General features: G+C 39.8%; 1 protein-coding gene across 1 annotated transcript in view; it reads left to right on the forward strand.

Annotated features, from left to right (window-relative positions):
• The window catches only part of EMILIN2 (elastin microfibril interfacer 2), a 54,109-nt gene that overhangs the window by 8,582 nt on the left and 22,841 nt on the right, over window positions 1–22,686 (forward strand). Inside the window, exons 3-4 of the mRNA XM_077810410.1 lie at window positions 13,358–13,533; window positions 16,997–18,922. Of these exons, the coding sequence (XP_077666536.1) occupies window positions 13,358–13,533; window positions 16,997–18,922 (2,102 nt within the window). The remainder of the gene's footprint in view (window positions 1–13,357; window positions 13,534–16,996; window positions 18,923–22,686) is intronic.

Raw genomic sequence — 22,686 nt, forward strand, 5'->3', positions numbered from 1 at the left:
GAATGTTTTCTACATTTTCAAAAATATTGATTTCAATTACAACACAGAATACAGTGTACAGTGCTCAATTTATTTGATTACAAATATTTGCACTGTTAAAAAAAAGTTTTGCTCGTAAAAGTTGAACTTACAAATGTAGAATTATGTACAAAAAAACCTGCATTCCAAAATAGAACAATGTAAAACTTTAGAGCCTACACGTCCACTCAGTCCTACTTCTTTTTCAGCCAGTCACTCAGACGATCAAGTTTTTTTACATTTGCAGGAGATAATGCGGCCCGTTTCTTGTTTACAATGTCACCTGAAAGTGAGAACAGGCATTTGCATGGCATTGTTGTAGCCGGCGTCGCAAGATATTTACATACCAGATGTGCTAAAGATTCATATGTCACTTCAGGCTTCAACTACCATTCCAGAGGACTTGCGTCCATGCTGATGAGGGATTCTGCTCAATAACGCTCCAAAGCAGTGCAGACAGATGCATTTTTCATTTTCATTATCTGAGGAGATGCCACCAGCAGAAGGTTGATTTTCTTTTTTGGTGGTTCGGGTTCTGTTATTTCTGCATTGGAGTATTGCTCTTTTAAGACTTCTGAAAGCATGTTCCACACCTCGTCCCTCTCAGATTTGGAAGGCACTTCAAATTCATAAACCTTGGGTCAAGTGTTGTAGCTATCTTTAGAAATCTCACATTGGTACCTTCTTTGTGTTTTGTCAAATCTGCAGTGAAAGTGTTCTTAAAACAAACATGTGCTGGGTCATCATCCAAGACCGCTGTAACATGAAATATATGGCAGAATGCAGGTAAAACAGAGCAGGAATTTAATTAATGCATTATTTTTTTTAACAAGCACCATCAGCATGGCAGCATGTCCTCTGGAATGGTGGTCAAAGCATGAAGAGGCATATGAGTGTTTAACATATCTGGCATGTAAATATCTTGCAATGCTGGCTACAAAAGTGCCATGCGAACGCCTGCTCTCACTTTCAGGTGATGTAAATAAGAAGCCGGCAGCATTATCTCCCATAAATGTAAACAAACTTGTTTGTCTTAGCGATTGGCTGAACAAGAAGTGGGACTGAGTGGACTTATAGGCTCTAAAGTTTTACATTATTTTTGTTACATAACAGCACTCCATAACAAAACAATCTACATTTGTAAGTTGCACTTTCACAATAAAGAGATTGCACTAGAGTGCTAGTATAAGGTGAATTGAAAAAAAACTATTTCTTATTTTTACAGTGCAAATATTTGTAATCAAAAGTAATATAAAGTACACTTTGTATTCTGTGTTGTAATTGAATCAATATATTTGAAAATGTAGAAAAACATCCAAAAATATTTAATAAATTTCAATTGGTATTCTATGGTTTAACAGTGCGGTTAAAACTATGATTAATTGCGATTCATTTTTTTGAGTTAATCACATGAGTTAACTGCGATTAATCGACAGCCCTAATTACAATTCAATGTTCATTTACCAGCATTTTCCCAACCCCTTTTTAAAATACAGATCTTTTTTCTGTTTTCTTATTATTAGAAGTATTTAGGTTTCTTCTGGATGTTTTAAATACAATGGATTCTGTAACTAAAAGTGGAATTTAAGGGTGTGGTATTGAGAATAATTAAATGTGTTTCTCTTCTAACAGTGCCCCATAATCCACCTGTCCCTTACAAGAGAAACAAACATCCTGAAGTGATATCGGGCTAGAGTCTCGGCTGCACCCAGCTTCTGCTCAGTGTTGCAGAGTGGCATACAGGAGTGGGGCTATAGTGAGTGGGATTCTCTGTCCTGCCCCAGCACAGTTTAGAGTGTTCAGAGGCTGCTCTCATTTGTGCTAGTTAGCAGCGAGTAGGGCCCTACCAAATTCACAGTCCATTTTGGTCAATTTCATGGTCGTAGGATTTAAAAAATTGTAAATTTCGTTATTTCAGCTACTGAAATTTGAAACTTCATGGTGTTGTAATTGGAGGGGTCCTGCCCAAAAAGGAGTCGTGGCGGGGGCTTGCAAGGTTATTGTAGGAGACGTGTGGTGCTGCTACCCTTACTTCTGCGCCGCACTGCTGCTGGCGGCGGTGCTGCCTTCAGAGTAGTGCAGCTGCACCACGGCAGCCTTTTAAGTGTAAACAGGCCCCTACGGTGCAGATGTGCTACGTTTAAACCGGTTCCTGCCAAGTCGCCATAAGTGTTGATCGAATCGTTTGGCCAACAGGTGTTTGTTCAAGACTTAGCTAGTCTGGGCAGTAGTTGTGTACACATATCTTTCATTGATTTTAATGGTAGTTGTGCATGTGTGAACATTGTAAGATTGAGTCCTAAATACTATTTTTTGGCTTCCTTTTTCTTCCTTTTGTTTCGCTGTGCCAGTATTCATCGCAGTGCCTGATCATAGCTGTAAGACTCAGGCACTGGAATTTTGTTTGGGAGGATTTTGCCAGTGCTGGCATTGATCAAGTGTGTAAAATTAATGGCACACTTAATTCTGATTTATGGCCGTCCGTTTTTTATTTTCCGTCCTCACTTGCTAGACGGAAATTATTTTATTCAGCAAGTCACTCCCTATCCTTCCTCCTCACCTCCCCGCCCAGCACGTGTTCTGTCTTTTTATATATTAAGTTAGCAACTGGAAATAAAAATAGCAATGTAATACAGTAAACGGTGCCAGCAATAAACAGACAATTCTTTCTTTAGAGTAGCAGCCGTGTTAGTCTGTATCCGCAAAAAGAAAAGGAGTACTTGTGGCACCTTAGAGACTAACAAATGTATTTGAGCATAAGCTTTTGTGATCCGATGAAGTGAGCTGTAGCTCACGAAAGCTTATGCTCAAATACATTTGTTAGTCTCTAAGGTGCCACAAGTACTCCTTTTCTTTTTGCGAATTATTTCTTTAGTGCATTCAGTAAAAAGAACCTTGATTTTTTTTTCTTAATGTCAGACCAAGAAACTGATAATTTGAAAATGTTTATTTGGCTATTTTTCTTTGTTAATGGCATTTTAACTCTCAGTGTAGTCTAGATTTACTCCTAACTTTACAGCTCTCTCTCCCTTCACATTTATGCCTTCAGCAAGTTAATCTGTGTTCCTGCCCCAAAAAATATTTTTCTGTTTTTGAAATATTTGGATTATATGCACACAATTATTTACCAGCATATAGAACAATAAAAAGTTGTCTTTTTAGTTTTCAGAATTAAAAGTTTTTAAGAATAAAAAACCTAAGAATTGAGCTGGATTCTGAGACCCACAAGAACCAATTCTTCGGGAATTTGAGAAGGTGAGGAGAGCTTAAAGTGATGGAAGTCCCCAGAAATAACATTGAAGGCCCCAAAACCCTAAATCCAGCCATCCTAGGAATTCACAAAAGAATTTAAACCACTTGTAGTAAATGCTTTTGGAATAAACGCCTACTTTATTAATGACAGGTTTCAGAGTAACAGCCGTGTTAGTATGTATTCGCAAAAAGAAAAGGAGTACTTGTGGCACCTTAGAGACTAACCAATTTAATTGAGCATGAGCTTTCGTGAGCTCATCTTCCTTTCCAAATGCAAACAGATGGACATCGTACCAAAAGGACTGAAGGTAAAAAATCCATTCTATTACCAGCAGGACAATGGGGTGGGAGGAGATATTGTTTCATATTCTCTGTGTATATATAAAGTCTGCTGCAGTTTCCACGGTATGCATCCGATGAAGTGAGCTGTGGCTCACGAAAGCTCATGCTCAAATAAATTGGTTAGTCTCTAAGGTGCCACAAGTACTCCTTTTCTTTCTACTTTATTAAGACACTTTATATTTTTCTAAAATCAAACTACAAATGCTGTAGAATGGCAGTGAGTTGTATCATAAAGCATCTTGTCTGGGTGAAATCGACTCCATTAAAATCAGTGGAAAACTTTCATTTACTTCAGTGAATCCAAGGTATTCCCTATCATTTGTTGCAGTACTGTATATGAACTCTCCTCATGCTGCTAGCTGAAGGTATTAAGGGGTGGCCCCTCTTTCCCCCCCCCCCCCCAGTTTCTTCTCACTGGCTGTGGTTGATAGTTGGGGAATGTGTGAGCTTCTCACATTCTCTTCCCTTTGTCCCTCTAGAAAACTTTCTAGAAATAATTTATTGTAAATTAGTTTTTAATTAGCAGTAGTTATTGTTAGTGGTACTTGGTTTTTGTTTCTAAAACATTTCCTTGAGTTTTATAGTGTTTTCTTTGAGATTTTTGGATACTTCAGTGTACCTAAATCCTCGAGATTTAAGCACTGTTCTGGCTCTAACATGTCCATGCCAGTCAGCAATCCTCTCCCTTGCTGTTTAAAGTGTTTGGCAGAAGGTCACTTTGAGGCATAAATCCCCTGTTTGTAGGGGATTTAAGACTAAGACTAAGTAGTTGAGGGAAGTTTGCCTTTCATCCTGATGGAAGCAGCTTTGCACCCCCATTTGATTGCAACCATTTCTAGCCAGAAGAAAGCCGCTTCTTTTTGAGAGCTAGATTCCCTACAGATTCTCACAAGAAGACTTCTGGTAGGAGCTCCCTGGCACTGCATTCTAGCAATGTACAGTCATTGACTCTGGATCCTCATTTGGTACCATGTAGACCAACTCCATTGCTGGGATCTTCAACAGCATTAACTTCCTCTGCAATACACACTGCTATATCGGTATCGACGAAGCCTGAGGTGTACGCCATGGACAGGGGTCTTTTGTCAGTGCTGAACTCACCTGTTACAGGATGAGATCCAGGTACCGATTATTCCTTCCGTGCAGGTACTGGTACTGGGATCTTGCTTGGCACCTGTACATCTGATATCTTTGGGAACTGGGCTTTTGTTGGTACCCTCAGGGTCTGGACTCTGATGCAACAGTCCAAGTGCACAGTCCCTTCAGCAGAGAAGCCTTGGATAATTTTTCCACTACCATCCTCTGAGTGCTAGTCCAGGTCCCTGGCTACTTTGCCCTATACTGTGCCCCCTTGGCCTTTCAGTGTTGACTTTTCTTTGGATACAGATGTGGGATCCTACATATCGAGCTCTCATTACAGGAGATATCAACTGTCTCCTTGTTCTTCATGGCACAGGTCAAGGCTCCAGCACAGTGACTCTTACAGAAGCATATCTAGATAGGTTGCACTGGGGTTTGACTCTGGTACCGTATCAAATACAGCAGTGGCCTTGCCGGAAGTCATGTGGGGGGAGGTCTTCGGGACTCCAGATCATCTTCTCCTCAACACCGCTTTACTAAGTCCCTACATAAGCACTGTTCTCTGTCTGATATCACTCTCTCTGCTGGCACTGGTACCCAACAGCTGAAGAGGATTATCCCTGCGGATTCTGATTCATTTGCAAGCAATTGAAGAAAAAATGGTTACATGCCTGTTCAGTAACTGTTGTTGTTAAAGATGTGTTGCATATGTTGGTTCCATGACCCAACCCCCTTCCTCTCTACATTGCAGTTACAGCAAACGTAGCTTCCAGAGTGAAGGAACTTGGCGGGGGGTGAGTGTGTGTAGAGCGGCTCCACCCTTTATACCTGACCTGGCAGCACAAGGTTGCAGAGGGTGCATGAGCTGCCCTGGTGAGAGCAGCTATGGGGAAAACTCTTTGAAAACTCATGGCGATCGGGGGAGGTCCCGGACGACTGGAAAAAGGCTAATGTAGTGTCCATCTTTAAAAAAGGGAAGGAGGAGGATCCTGGGAACTACAGGCCAGTCAGCCTCACCTCAGTCCCTGGAAAAATCATGGAGCAGGTCCTCAAGGAATCAATTCTGAAGCACTTAGAGGAGAGGAAAGTGATCAGGAACAGTCAGCATGGATTCACCAAGGGCAAGTCATGCCTGACTAATCTAATTGCCTTCTATGATGAGATAACTGGCTCTGTGGATGAAGGGAAAGCAGTGAATGTGTTGTTCCTTGACTTTAGCAAAGCTTTTGACACGGTCTCCCACAGTATTCTTGCCAGCAAGTTAAAGAAGTATGGGCTGGATGAATGGACTATAAGGTGGATAGAAAGCTGGCTAGATTGTCGGGCTCAACGGGTAGTGATCAATGGCTCCATGTCTAGTTGGCAGCTGGTATCAAGCGCAGTGCCCCAAGGGTCAGTCCTGGGGCTGGTTTTGTTCAATATCTTCATAAATGATCTGGAGGATGGTGTGGATTGCACCCTCAGCAAGTTTGCAGACGACACTAAACTGGGAGGAGAGGTAGATACGCTGGAGGGTAGGGATAGGATACAGAGGGACCTAGACAAATTGGAGGATTGGGCCAAGAGAAATCTGATGAAGTTCAACAAGGACAAGTGCAGAGTCCTGCACGTAGGACGGAAGAATCCAATGCACCGCTACAGACTAGGGACCGAATGGCTCGGCAGCAGTTCTGCAGAAAAGGACGTAGGGATTACAGTGGACGAGAAGCTGGATATGAGTCAACAGTGTGCCCTTGTTGCCAAGAAGGCCAATGGCATTTTGGGATGTATAAGTAGGGGCATTGCCAGGAGATCGAGGGACGTGATCGCTCCCCTCTATTCGACACTGGTGAGGCCTCATCTGGAGTACTGTGTCCAGTTTTGGGCCCCACACTACAAGAAGGATTTGTAAAAATTGGAAAGAGTCCGGCGGAGGGCAACAAAAATGATTAGGGGACTGGAACACATGAGTTATGAGGAGAGGCTGAGGGAACTGGGGATGTTTAGTCTACGGAAGAGAAGAATGAGGGGGGATTTGATAGCTCCTTTCAACTATCTGAAAGGGGGTTCCAAAGAGGATGGCTCTAGACTGTTCTCAGTGGTAGCAGATGACAGAACAAGGAGTAATGGTCTCAAGTTGCAGTGGGGGAGATTTAGGTTAGATATTAGGAAAAACTTTTTCACTATGAGGGTGGTGAAACACTGGAATGCGTTACCTAGGGAGGTGGTAGAATCTCCTTCCTTAGAAGTTTTTAAGGTCAGGCTTGACAAAGCCCTGGCTGGGATGATTTAATTGGGGATCGGCCCTGCTTTGAGCAGGGGGTTGGACTAGATGACCTCCTGAGGTCCCTTCCAACCCTGATATTCTATGATTCTATGAAAGTTTTCTGTCTTCAGTGCACTGGTGCACACAAACCTAAAGTGAAATGGACATGTGCAACACACCTTGAAGAACAATAGTTACTGAACAGCTATGTAACTGTTTTTTTTTTTATAGTCAGTTACAGAAAGTCAAGTCAATGGAACGATAATTTAATCTATATGTTACAATATTTTCACCACATTCTAGTACTAACAAGTAGTAAGATGGAACATGAATTTTCCAAAGGCCTTGGCGGACCTGTGAAACTGTTGTGAAATCATTGGTGTAGAGTTGCAAGGGGAGGGCAGGACAAAGCTACAGAACATGCTCTGAAGGCTGGGGATCAAGATTCCCTTACCCCTATATTGCAGGCCACATATTGGCCACGATCTGGATATGTGGGCTGTGCGTTGGCCGAGAGTATACAAGACATGAGAAGCCCATGCACATTATTCTGTCTATATCCTCCCCACCCACCCACCAGTGTTGGGGTAATATGTTGTCTTCAAACTTACACTCAAACCGGCAGAAAAGAGAGACTTTTGTTCACTTTGTGATATGAAAATCAACATGAAGGGGTGGCTTGGCTTTAAATTGGTATTTTTACTGTATGGCATTTTAACACTTAATCCAAATGTACTATTAAAATATGTAACCTCACAATTCATTGTTAGAATATGTTCACTGTTAGATAAAAAAAATCTTTAAGTGGTTGTGCTATAGAGTAAGTCTTCCATGAAATGTAGAGATGCCACGCTTCCTGTACATTCTTCATGTAGTCTTTGGTTTCCTGTGACACACTTCCATTCTTCTGGGACAGAAACAGGGAAGCCCAGGACAGAGCAATCACAGGCTGAGCTACATAGCATAGTAGGAAGTTTTGTTACCTCATGTCTGTACATAGTTCTGTTCATAATAAAGGATTTATATTGAGACTGGTAGCATTGACCCGAAAGTACTTGTGCTCTGTACTAAACATTTAGGCCTCAATCGTACAATTGGGTCTGTGAGGGTGGACCATTGTGCCCACCCAAAGTCCCATATGAGACTCTCTGTGGGCCCAAGGATCTATCTGTGCAGCCCCAATTGCATAATGGAGACTTTTGTCTCCACTAGTTACAGATCCTCATTGGCATTGGTCCATAATGACATCTTAGACTTTTGATTATGAAAATCAGAAAATGACTATGGGAAAATCACTAACTGGATGTATAGACTAGGTGCATGTTGTTAATTATCACCTAGAAACACATCCACAGTGTGAGAGTGGTCATGTACTACTTATTGTGAGCAATTTTAACATGGTGGAATACATCAGTAGTCGAAATGCTACAGCAGTTAAGAAATTAACCTTATTGTAGCTGGGAACATGGTGGAAAGCCATTAAGGTAAAATCCTGTTTGCCTTACTCATGACTAGACACACTGATGTTGATGGGACTGCTTGGCTGAGTGGCTCCGTAAATCCCAATTTAAATGCTAAGGCACACCAGTTTGTATGCCTGTAGTTCTCTTGAAGATTATAGTAGTGTAGAACTTGTATGTTGTTCTTTCTATGGCTTTTCACGTATTTTAATTCTTGCTCCATGGAGTTTTGTTTTAAGATTTAGGTGAGTTTGAACCTGATGTGGTAAAGCTGAAACTCAAATCAGAGCCAGTGGGTCTGGGTAAGCTGTATGCTGTGTATGGGCTATCAAATTTGCAAGAATTCACAAGGAATAGGGTTGGTGAGGGATTTCTTGATTCATGGGACCTACCATGTGGGGTTTTTTTAAACTGTCAAATCAGAATAGGAGGGACAGCCCAATATTTTAGACTTATTTTTGTATTAAATTATTGGAAGTATTTTAAAATACATTTTAAATGTTAAAATAAAAAATGTAATTGATGGCATATTCTGTGTTGTATTTTCACATAAATACCATATGTGTATCAAGTAATGGTAAGCATACTGTAATCACTTTTTTTTTTTAAATTTTATTTAGCAGGATATATAGAGTAGTAAAATCATATGTAAATTGTCTGTATGAATAAGATTTGTCCTGATTGGCTTTAATTTTTGTTTCACTCCTCTTTTATACTTACGTGTTTTTTGTCATGATTTATTTTTACCTGAATATTTTTTTAGATGATCTCCTCTTGTTTAGCTCTGAAGGAGGTCACAGGGAAAGTGTGCACAGGGTAAAGGGCAATAGTTGTGTTATGAATTGCAAAAGGGACTGCTTCAAAAAAAATTCATTTACACAGTTTTTCAGAGTAAAGTGAGATGAAATTCTGTGTCTGAGTTCTTTTCTTACATTCCTTTAAACCTGTTCTTTTAAAAGTTTATTACAAACTCCTAGCTAATTGTATTTGGAGCAGATTAACAAAATATCTTAATTTTCAAAAAGGAGTTTGGCCCCACAGGGATGGAATGGAACACACACCAAGCTTAGAGTAGTTAAACATTTCATGGAAATCAGAGAGTATCTATTGCCATCTCCTTCATACCAAAATTGACCTATGAGTTCAAAGTTTGTATTCCAGTTAGATGCTATTTCTGAGAGAGATTGTAATGACCCTCAAACCACTGAAATATCTAATTAATTTAGATATTTCCACTCCACTGTCTCCAGCAAGTAGGTCAAAGTAAAAGCACCTTAACAAAATTTACATATAGAATATAAGTGATTTAATGTTATAAACAAGAAAAGATGAACAGGAAAGTCGTGGGTGGCCAGGATGTTGTTTTTTTCATTGTTCCACTTTCCACTACATTAATCTATTTAATGTTTAGGAATTTGACCTAGGACATCTGTACTTTGCAGTTACAAACAGGATTTGTTAGATCTGTTGATGGAAATCATAACAGAAACAATAAACTTGTGTGCAACCTACAGTTCTGAGTTTATATTTTCATGAATGTAAAATTTAGTGGAAACAGTCTGAATGAGTGTGCCGTAGGTCAGAATTTGAAACCATGATACACTGACTCTGATTATTATTTTGTTAACATTAGCTGAGTAGCAGATGAGAAATCCTGTGGACTTCTGCATTTGAGATAAAATAACCACAAGGATCAGAGACTCCAGAAAGTGATTTTTTTAAAAAATATTTTAATTAGGCTGCCTAAAAATACAACTTATATTTATATAAGTTGAAGGAAGTACACAGTTGTCTTCACAGTCCAATAATTCTTTCTTTCTTTCTCAAACTAGAGATTGCAATGAAAGTAATGCAGAAAAACATTCTCTTTCTTTAGACCTAAGATTGATGCAAAGGTTAGAATATATTATAGTGGAATGTGGAAAGAAACTTGATTAGAAGAGAAAAGGATTCTTAATAGTCATTTTTCCCCCGACTTTTCTGAGCCGCATACTAAATCAGAGAGGGACAGTAAATGGATAACGGATGTAGGACATTATGTTACAATTGTGATAAAGACACATTTTACTGAATAGAAGATGTTGGCTAAAATATGTCTAATTACTAAAGCAACTGTTTTTGGATGTGGCAAGAAGTCAACAAGAGTAACAGTTAAAATAATATTTAATTCATTTGTGTTAGGAATTGTTTCCCAAACACAGCAGGATTTAAACTTTTTAGTCTGGTGGTTGATTTCTGTCTCATTTAAACAATAACACTCTTCCCAATTTAATGTTAGAAAATGATTAATTTAATACAGTCATTCATATATAGTTCAAGTTTTGTGACTGTCTGTGGTGCTCAGTCTGCAGTGTGTTGCCTGTATCCATATGTTCCTGACGTGAATGGCAAAACTCCCATTGAGTCCTATGTCATTATCCTGTCTTCCTTTCTACTGCATTACTATTCCAGTGACATCAAAGTTGTGGAGTGTGTGTGTGTTTCATTAGCCTATCACCAGAACTCACAATCAGACAAACAAATCTGAGACCTGAAAAAGCAAACCAAACACTATACAGTATAAAGGATAGCAACAGGATACTAATTTTATCAACCGTGAAGGCATTATTTCAAGCAAATAGGTAACATTGTATTTGTTCACATTACTTTTTATTCTAAGTGTAATAATTTATGGAGACACAGTTAAAGAAAATAGTCCCTGTTTTGTTTTGTTTTCCTTGTCTCTTACTTTGAAATGAGATGTGCGTGTGTGTGTTGTCTTGCTTCAGCATATACCCATAAGGAGAAAATGGTCTGTCTGTCAATGTAGTATGAAAAAAATTGCAAGATGCCACATGTATCATGTATAGGGAAGAAACTTGATATTTAGAAATAGTTGGTGATCATCTGATTAAAGATTGTTGTAATACATAAACAGAGGGTGCAAAATTAAGGTTAACGTTTCAAATTTGTAATTTACCAACTTACAAGTGCTTAACCATGGAAACTTAAAATATTTATATATAGTTTTTTGCATTTAATTAAATTTATTTTTTCTGGATTTTTCTAAAAAGAAAAGAGCTGGTGGGAAAGGGGGTAGTTAAAAACTATAAAAATAAGGTGTTTCATTCTATAGGAAAAAGAACAGGAGTACTTGTGGCACTTTAGAGACTAACAAATTTATTAGAGCATAAGCTTTCTTGGGCTACAGCCCACTTCATCGGATGCATAGACTGGAACATATATGGAACAGCATGGAGGAAAAAAAACTTTTGTAGTGATAATCCTGCTGATAATAGCTCATCTTAATTAATTAGCCTCTTACAGTTTGTATGGCAACTTCCACCTTCTCTGTATGTATTATATATCTTTGTACTATATGTTCCATTCTATGCATCCAATGAAGTGGGCTGTAGCCCAAGAAAGCTTATGCTCTAATAAATTTGTTAGTCTCTAACGTGCCACAAGTACTCCTGTTCTTTTTGCGGATACGGACTAACACGGCTGCTACTCTGAAACCTGTCATTCTCTAGGGTTTCAAAGCTCTGCTGTCTTACAAAGTAATGTCATAGAACGTGGTAATTCCCTAATCTTGAGCTATTTGGCTAAACAACACCTGGACATTACCACCAAAGGCACCAGAATCTAGCCACATTGTGTGAAAATTATCAGGGCTGGTTTTGGAGCACTGTGGGAGATGAAGGGCTTCATAATGCAGGTAACTACTGACATACACATCCCACATCTTTTCTTAAGTGTGCATTTAATGAACTTAGGGGAAAAAACTCACTGTACACGCTCAGTATGTGATTTTTCAAATGCTCATAAGATGGCCCAATAAAACTAATAATTACTAAAAACAAGGCCCAGCAGTGCTTCTGAATGAGTAATCTTTCTAGGCCAAGATGCAGCTTTCAAAGTTCAGCCACTTTGAGAACAGAAATCAGTCTCTCCTGGCACCCTGCCTGTGCACACTTAGGTTTGTCTTCAAGATCTTCTACACCTTAACTCCTTCCTACTTCTCTACTCTAATCTCCTTTTTCCCCCTCCCCTGATCATTCCAAGCCTTTCTTCTAACTATGTCCTTCATATCCCTATTCTGTACCCACCTCCAAACCTTTTTTTTCTTAAGCCACTCTCAGTGAATGGAACCTCTTTCCTAATTCTGACAATGGTCACTATCACAGACGCCAACTTTAGTTGGTGCCGGTGGGGGCTCGCGCCTCCCCCGGCCCTGCCCCGACTCTGCGCCCTCCCTGCCCCATTGGATCTCTCCCCAAATCCGCACCCAGGCCTCACCTCTTCCCCAAGCACACCACATTCCCCCTCCCTCCCAGGCTTACCATGCGAAACAGCTGTTTTTTGGCGCAAGCACTGGGAGCGATGGGGGAGAAGCAGGATGCATCAGCCTGCTCAGGGGAGGAGGCGGAGGTGAGCGGGGGTGGAGGGGAGCTGCTGTGGCACCCCAGAGCACCCACAGAGTCGACACCTATGGTCACTATATCACATATGCTGATGCTGAAAAAAAATGTAAGTCAACATAATGCAGAAAAATAGTATTTTTATGAGACAAAATAGTCAGCAAAAGTTTTTTGAGATTCAGGTTGGCTCTGATTCAGCAGCTACTCTGTGTTTAAGGATGTAAGAAAAAGCATTCAGTGGGAAGGAAAACTGTTGAATCAGTAGTGCAATATCAACACTCTCAGTAACTTCCCATTCTCCTGTACATCAGTCAGTTCATAGTGTGAAAACCCGATTTATACAGGCGGCACATCCTGTTTAACTCTTACCAACAGTGGGTAGGTGTTCATGTGTATGTATAACTAGAGTGTTACGCTCTCTCTAAGAGGAAAAATAAATCTTGGTAGGTATTATTAATTTAATTAGTCATCATTGATTACTGTCTCTTTGAATCTAGGTCTGATATAAATGACTGAATGATTATAGATTACTTTTAAGTACTCTCTTTCTATTTTGGCAGCTACCGTATGAGTTTCAGACCTCGATATACAATTGCTTATAAGACAGTAACAGAACTGGAGTGGAGATGTTGTCCTGGTTATAAAGGTGCAGATTGCAGAGAAGGCCCAGCAGAACAACCAAGAACCATCCTGTTTCCCACTCCACCACCACGAACTGGTGTGAAGAAAGTCTTGGGTAACTTTTTGTTTGACTCTTGGTATGCATGATCATGTCTAGTTTTGTATTTTGTCGTTTGAACCAAAAGAAAAGTGGCTTCAGTTACACGACTACTGAATGGTTCAAAAACAATATTCAAGATTTCATATAGTGGGGGCGGGGGGGAAATAGCAAAGCTATAACAATACTGATTCAGGGTGTTTCCTGGGGGTGATGAATGACTGGGTTATAAGGCTGGTCATAAACCCATGCTGGTCAGTAATAGTTCAGGAAATTCCTTGTGGTAAACTTGTTTGTGATACAGTTTAAAGGTTTTTAGTGGGTTTTTTTCTTTTTCCCCCCAGAATGTTGCAGGGAAGATGAGTTTGATTAGCACTGCTATAGAACCAAAAGTGATAATAGTAATACATGATCATTTTAAATTACATACTAATAATGCATAATACTTGCATAGGATTTTACTTGTAAAAGGGCAGTCCAAACATAACTAACTAATCCTACAGGGCAGATAAATAGCAAACCTCAACTGTTGAGATGAAACCTGTAAGAGTAAACGATGTTTTCATAAAACACTGCGAGGGTAAATGAAGTTCAGTTACTACAAGATTGTGATTTTAGTCTTGGTTAAGTAGAAGACAATGAAACAGAAGGCTTCTGCTGGAGGAATTTATTACAACATTTATCAGAAATTAATATCATGTACAACACTCAGAATTCCGTTAGCATTTGTTACATACACTGGGTTGGAAGCGAACAGATTGCTATGATTTTAAGTAGTAAATAAATCTATTTTCAACAGAATAATATAGATTAGATAATGTAAGTGATTATTTGTGAAAAAGGACAACAGATGGTGGCAAGTATTTCAAATAACTAGCACACCAGTTATGCCTATAGCCATGTTGGTCCCAGGATATTAGAGAGACAAAGTAGTTGAGGTAATATCTTTTATTGGACCAACTTCTACTGGTGAAAGAGACAAGCTTTCAAGCTACACAGAGCTCTTCCTCAGGTCTAGAAAAGGTACTCAGAGCATCACTACTAAATACAGGGTGGAAGAGATTGTTTAGAATAAGGAGTTAACAGATATTCTAAAGGACCATTCAAGTTGAAGTGGCCCATTAACACCTTTGCAGTCCGAGGACAAAAAAGGGCAGGGGAGGAGTTAGTAGGTTGCAGATTCTTGTAATAAGTCATAAATTCATTGTCTTTATCAAAACCATGATTTTTTTAGGCCTGGTCTACGATACGGGATTAGGTTGACGTAGGCTGCCTTGCGCCGACCCAGCTGTGGAAATGTCTTCCCTTAAATTTGGCTTTTGCCGATATAAGTGCCTCTCTGCGTCGATTTAGTAACATCACCTCCCCAAGTGGCATAGAGTCATGGTTAAGATGACCAGATGTCCCAATTTTATAGGGACAGTCCCGATTTTTGGGTCTTTGTCTTATATAGTCTTCTATTATCCCCCCACCTCCATCCCGATTTTTCACATTTGCTTTCTGGTCACCCTAGTCATGGTCGATGTAATTAAGTCAATGCAGTGTCAGTGTAGACACTGCATTGCTTACGTCGACTCTTACTGGCTTCTAGGAGCCATCCCACACTGACAATAAAATTGATACAAGCACTCGTGAGGCTGCGCACTGATGACAAAAGAAGTCAAGTGTCTACACACACAAGTGATTTAATAACTGCAGTGACTGTATGCTCACGTAAATTAGGTCGACATAATTCTATAGACCTGGCCCTGGTGTTGAGCAAAGTTAGGAATCGGGTTTCAGAGTAGTAGCCGTGTTAGTCTGTATCAGCAAAAGAAAACGAGGAGTACTAACAAAATTTATTTGTTAGTCTCTAAGGTGCCACAAGTACTCCTTGTTTTTTTTAAAATTATGAATGTAAGCTCTCAGGCTTGTCTTTCGAAGGTGTTCATGCAGGTTTCCTTAGTAGGTGAGTACACACTCAGAAATGGAGTAATGGTTTTGTGAAAAGTCTTCACCACGGATGATACGGTGTTTCTGTCTTATCATTTTTCACACACAAAACAGAAACACCATATCACTCTGCAAGAGCCAAATTTAAGGGAAGACACTTTCTCAGTTAGTCAAGGCAAGGTAGTTTACGTCTACCAAAATCTGTAATGTAGACCAGGCCTAAAAATCATGGTTCTGATAAAGACATTAAATTTATGGCTTATTACAAGAATTCGTAACCCCAATGCCCCTCCCCTTTTATCCTATGACTGCAGAGGTGTTAATGGACTACTTCAACTTGAATGGTCCCTTAATAGATATTCTAACTTACGCTAAACAATCTGTTCCACCTTGTATTTAGCTATGACACTCTGAGTACCTTTCCCATACGTGAGCAAGAGCTCTGTGTAACTTAAAAGCTCGTTTCTTTCACCAACAGAAATTGGTCCAATAAAAGATATTCCCTCATCCACCTTGTCTCTCTATTACACTATATATACAGTTTGTATGTCTATATTCATATATATACACACAAATCTGTGTATGTATATATTGTATTTATGTATACAAAAATTACATCAAGGACCTGACTTGAATGACTAAATCCAAAAATTAATGATCAGGCTGAAAATTCAATTTATATGAGTTCATTGTGCATATAGGTTATATATAAGGTTGCCCACTATATCTTGACCATATATTACCTTGCAATTGAAGTGCAGTTATTAGTTAATAACTGAATTTCAACTATAAGACTAAATTTTTACCTTTGTTTGACAAAAGAAAATAAATTCAGTGTTATGATCTAATAATTTTCTTTGTGCGTGAGAATTTCCTTTTCTCTTTTCTAGTTTTTGCTTGTAGAAAACACACATTCCTTATGGACTTTTAAAATGTATATTAAATAACTTGGAATTTTTAAAACAAGGGTTATAACCTTGGAATCTGCGTTACTCCATCATATAAATGTGCTTAGACCTTGGTTCAACAAGATATTTAAGAACAAACCTTAACTGTAAGCACGAGTGGTCCCACTGAAATTAATGCCTATTCACAAATAATTCAGGAGCAGAAAAAGGTAAAGTTGTTTTCTGCTTATAATGTGACCAGTATTAATTATTATGAGAGATATAATGGCTCTAAAATAATCATTCATGTAAACTCTAGGTAAATATAGCTACTTAATATGTATACTAGCGGCTAGATATCATGGGTCTACAAAGAAGGGACAGGCGTAAGGATCTCTTTGATCTCTAGTGCAGGATGCAGCCAAAACACTAAAGATTTCAGTCCTTTACCTTGGAATGAACTGAAAACGGCTGAATTATAAACCACTGACAACAAGGACTGAGAATAGAAAAGATGACACCAACCTATATAATATTTATAAAGCATTAATATGCTTTTAACTTGACCTAAAGAAATTAAAATTGATCTCCAGTTGTTCTAAACTGTTGTTGTTTAGACATACTTGCATCCAAATTTTGTTTCCATTATGTCTTTAAAACAGACTCAGAACCAACAGAAATGCCCTGGGAATCACCTGGGAAGAAAATTCAGTTCCTTGAGGATGAATTGTTTCGACTTACGCGAACAGTGCTTGATCTTCAATCCTCCTTAGCAGGTGTGAATGAAAACCTGAAACTTACTGTCCAAGAAGATGCCAGTAAAATGTTGGTCTCGTGGCTGAACAACCTTCATGATCACCCAGGGCCTGATAGTGTCCTGGGTGGTGAAACAGACAGTATTCATCTGCCTGGAATCCTTGGCAATAAAGACCAGAAAGAGCCTTTTACTGATTTTGGAATGGAAGACATAAAGTCTGAACTAGCTGAGGTCAAAAATACCTTGAAGACAAAAAATGACAAGCTGGAAGAACTGAATGGGAAAGTGAAAAGCTATGAAGGGCAATTAAAACAACTGCAGGAAGCAGTACGAGGACCTACAATAACAATACCGAGTGGTGATTTATATCAGGAATATCTAGATTCTAAAATTGAGGTCCTGAGACAAGAAATGCTGGAAGGATTGGAGAAGAAAATGGCAGATCTGAAAAACTCATGTGAATACAAACTAATGGATATCCAGCAACAATGTGATGACCATGAAACCAGCTGTTCAGAAATAATACAACTTGTAGAAGAAAAAGAAAATGGCCTAAGGAAAGAAATAAACGAGCTCAGAACTCAGATCCAGGCTCCTTCAAACCAGTCAGATTGCTGCAAGACCAGCCACAGTGATGACTTTGGTCAACAGATAAAGAATTTGGATGAGAAACTTGACAGAGTTGTGGAAGCACACAGAATCTTAAATGCCAGAATAGATAATGAAATCATTCGCATGTCCACTCCAAATCTAGAAGACATCTTTGGCCCAAGATGGGAGGAGCTAGACGCTAGAATTAATATTACAGAGAGGAATGCTGAAGAACATTGTTTTTACATTGAGGAAACTCTCCGAGGTGCTATAGCTGCTGAAGTGGATGAAGTCAGAGACTTACTTGATCAAAAACTACAGGCACTGGAAGACAGGCTGGGTGGCACTATTTTAGAAATTGCCAATGCCACAGCCTCAGATGGACTATCAATTAGTTCAGGATCAGTCTTGCACAGTGACCCAGGATCTGGAAATGAGCAGCTTACAACTGAGATGAATCTCCTGAGGAACAAACTGCAAGCCATTGAACACCTTTGCTGGCAGAAATGCCAATCTGCACCCCTAAATATGGAAGAGCTTCAGAAAAGCATAGAAAATGGTAGCAACAAATATGAATACTTGCTTTTGAAAGTAGAAGACAACTCTGCTCTTTTGAAGTCTTTAAATGGTTCCCTTAATGAGAAATTTAACTTTACTAAGAGCAACCAACAGAACATCCAGAAGGATCTTCGTAGAATTTGGTATGGTCTAAACATCATCGATAAAGATGTGAAAAATCTTCAGGTTGGCTTGAGCAGCTGCAAGGAGCAACTTCTGGGTGTCAATTCTACATGTGAAAAGATCCAGCGAGGTGTATTCAGAAAAATAGATGAAATACGAAGAACAGTTGTGAGTCAAACCTCTCACCCAAATAATTGCTGTAATGAGGTGAAGGAGAGGATGGAACAGCTAAAGTACCAAATCTTTAATGACCTCAGGAAATGTAAAGAGAACACCGATGATATCCAAGAGGGAGTCTCGGATGTGGATAGCAGACTGTCCCATGTTGAAAAAGTCTGCAGCAAAATGGACTCCATCTCAGGTAGCCTGCAGCGAATAAAAGAAGGTCTGAACAAGCATGTCACTAGCTTATGGAACTGCATCAATCAGATGAATGGAACCATGACATCTCATTCCAAAGACATTTCTGGCCTCAAAAATTCTGTCCAACAGTTCCACAAGCAGGTCACCAAAATCACCACTGACCTTCAGGAGCTGATGAAAATTCAGTCTGGGGCACGTAAGTTAACCTTCCTTTTTATTTTCTTCACTAGCTTTCTCGACTGAAAAGTTTAGAGAGTGGAGTTGAGCTAACTCAGTTCAGCTTAACAAGGGGGAGCAAAAAACATTACATTTAAACATTTGTTTTAGAAAGATAGTAATTTTGGTTCTGTTTTCCAAAACTACATATAAAGCTCTTTGCACACATTTTCAAAAAATACAATGAATATGTTAGGAATGTTACCTCTTACTTTTAGATTAAAAGCAAAGCAGCAGCAACAAAACAAATGTTTTGGTACTTTTTTTTTCTCCCGAGTGCTGAATTTCAAATGAGTGTTTTAGGTAGTGAACATCAGTGAAAATTGCTTCAGTTTGTTTTATTGTATTCACCTCCCTCCTTTTTTGGGGGGGGGGCGGGGCGGGGAGAGGGGGAAGTGAAAGACAAATTAGGAAAAATCAAAGCCAGATAAATTTTGACTTGAAATAATTGACACACATCTCTAATTTGGCTACTCCTAAATATCACTCTGAGGTTTCTTTTTAAACAAATGAGATTCTCAGGTTGTGTAATTCAGTACTGGTCCATTGATTTATATGGAGCTATGCCATTTTACACTAGCTGAAGATCTGGACTAAGACTCTGATGGTGTATAGTTTTATGAAGAAGCTGAGTTTACTGAAGAACATTTGAGTTCCTGTCTTTGTTACCGTGATTAAAAAGTTGACTGTATTGTGAAATTTGCACTCTTCAATTTGTTGCGAAACACCTAGCATTTATTTTATTTTTATGCTTTATACATAACTGATAAATTTGATATTAAAATGGATTGATTATGCTATAACTTTAAATCAAGGAAAGCACAATTTCATTATTCACTGATATTAGGATTTAAAATGTAATTGTTGAACTTTTCTTTGCGTTAGCTTTACAGTCTTTTACTCTGAAGTTATTTTCATGTAAGTACAGGATAATTAAGTAAAGAAGGGAGGCTTGTGAATGCTAGATAAGGCACATTGGCATGGAAATTTTTTTTTTTTTTAAATGACAATGTTTAATTGTTTAAACAGCAACAAATGTATATTTTGATAACCGAAATAAAAATCTATCTTCTTCAAGTAGTGCCCTTATTGGTGCTCCCCGTAGATGTGCATGTGCGTCAGATCAAAGATTTTACATAGCAGTGTCTGTTCGGCCCACGCATGTGCCCCCTGTAGCCTTGTGCCTGGCACAGTGGCTACGTAGAGCTCTGCGGGTGAACTGACCTCAGCTCCTTCTCAATCGCCCTGGCCTGAAACAGAGCCTTAGCAGCATCTGAGTTGAGCTTACCTCAACTGTATTTTTTTCCTCATATGTTACTAATTAGTGGTAGTTCTTAGTGTTTCCTTTGTGTGTGCTAGTTGTAGTAATTTTATAAAATAAGTAAATTTTTGTAATAATTTTTTTTATTTGTTTAGGATAAGGCCAGTTGTCTTTCGCCTGTTTTTTTTTTTTTTTTTCCCCCTCCCCTCAGAGGAACTTAAATGATGGAAGGACATGCCTGGTTCTAAACACTGCCTTTCGTGCCAAGAAGCTATCCCAGTCACTGACAGGTACTCCTGGTGTGTCCGTTGCATTGGGGAGTCACATGTTCCCCAAAACTGTAACTTCTGCTTGGCATTACAATCGAGAGCCAGAAAGAAGCAGGATTTAAGCTACATCGCCTTATGATGGAGAGCTCACTCTGACTGGGGACCCTCCCATACAATGGTCTCCCAACAAGTCGACCACTTCAACCTCCTCAGCACAGCACTCCTCTAGAGCATTGAAAAAGAAATCTATGGAATCCTCTCAAAAAGACTCTAGAAAGCGGTTTTCAAGCCCGCTAGGTAGAGACTCTACCTCAAAGAAACAGTCTCTGTTGCAGACACCTGCCTTGGCACGTACCAGTCTCCAACTCGGTACTGACAAGGCTGTAGGTTCCTCAGGTACCGTGAACACCGGTAAATCCAAGGACTCTAAGTGTTCCTGCTCCAGAAGATTGGTAGCATCTGGTGATTGGAGTGGAGCGAGAAGACGACCAGCTCTTCTAAATTGGTACCAACAGAGTACTAGATACCCAGCACTTTGGCACCACAGAAGACCAGACCATCACCTACTATTCATCAGAGCACATAAGACTTTTGGTACCGACTGCTCCCTCTGCCACAGTTACTTCTGCCAACCTGCTTCATCGGTATCAATCATTGCTCCAGTACCACAAGTGTTTTGATTCCTGCAAGACCTGGCATTAACAGAAACACTTGAATCCCCTCTCTTTGGCACCAAACCATTGCTGGTATTGAACACCTCTTGGTCTCCAGACATTCACCTGGTAACATTGGAGTGTCCATCTATCTGTCTGAGTGCTCCACCTTTACCAAGTGTCGAGGAGGAAGAAGATGGGCACTTCTCATCAGTCTCCCACATTGCCATTCAGGGCTCTCCCTTCCATTATCAGGGAAACTTCTTTCCTGAGACTTCCAAGGAATCCGCATGTCCCAGTGAGAGACATGCCCCATGCAGTTGGTATGGACACCCTTGGGTGCTGCCTCCACCCCTGCCCTATGCACCACCTCGTTGGTCATACTGAAACTCTGGATGGCTTATTGCCAGCAATTTTCCAGGGCCCCTAGTGTTTTTGTCATCCAGAGAGAAGACAATCCTCACCAGCCTGCCTCTCTCTCTCTGTCTGTCGCTCTCTAGGATGCTTGATCCACAGGAGGAGATCACTGAGGAGCAGGAAGTGAGCTTTTCGGGTGATTTCCTTGTCCATTCTAACATATCTTCCTCCTGTCCAGGTGAAGCCGCCATGCCTTCTCCACCATCACTGGTTGGTGATTTTTAAACCATTCCAGGACCTTATTAAAAGGAAAGAGAACTCCTTGGAAATTCCACTTGAGGAGGTTAAGGAGTCACAGCATAAGCTGCTAGACATTCTGCACACTACATCATCTGCCCACATCATGTACTGATTAATGACGCCCTGCTAGACGATGCAAAAATAATTTGGCGAACCCTGGCCACAATACCACTTACTTGTAACAGGATGGACAAAAAAAAATATTACGTTCCCTGTAAGGACTCAGAATTTTTATTTTTGTATCCATCACCCAACTCCCTTGTGGTGGACACTGTGAAAGAATGTGGAAGACAGCATCATGCTAACTCATCACCTTATGATAGAGATCTACAGCGACTTGACTTATTCTTATTTGGCTAAGAGTCCTATTCATCCACGTCTCTACAATTTAGGTTCACCAACTACCAAGCTCTCATGGTGAAATAAAGCCATACTAACCATTGAGCATCTTCCAATAGAGTAGAGGAAACGATTTTAGGCAATCATTGCTGAGGGTCAGCCTCTGGCAAGAACAACTCTGCAGGCCTCCCTGGACACCACTGGTACAGCTGCTCTTTCTATCTCCATGGCAGTCATGAGGAGGCCCTCCTGGCTTCAGCTCTCAGGGTTTCTGAGGGAAGTCCAAAATACAGTTGAGGGACCTTCCTTTCGATGGATTGAAGCTGTTTGCAGAAAAAAATGACAAGTCACTGCATACCTTAAAAGATGAGCATCTCCTGTGACAGGAAATAGACATCCTCCTAAACTTGGATGCTATTGAGTGGCTCCTATGCTATACAGAGGGAAATGATTTTATTCCAGGTACTTCCTGGTTCCAGAAATCAGGGGCAAGTACATGGAAAAAAATGATGGACAACCTGTCCTGAATGTTTTATATCACTTTCGAGGGGGAGCGAGATCACCT

The sequence above is a fragment of the Eretmochelys imbricata genome, chromosome 2 (genome assembly GCF_965152235.1).
Source record: "Eretmochelys imbricata isolate rEreImb1 chromosome 2, rEreImb1.hap1, whole genome shotgun sequence".
NCBI classification, from domain to species: Eukaryota; Metazoa; Chordata; order Testudines; family Cheloniidae; genus Eretmochelys; species Eretmochelys imbricata.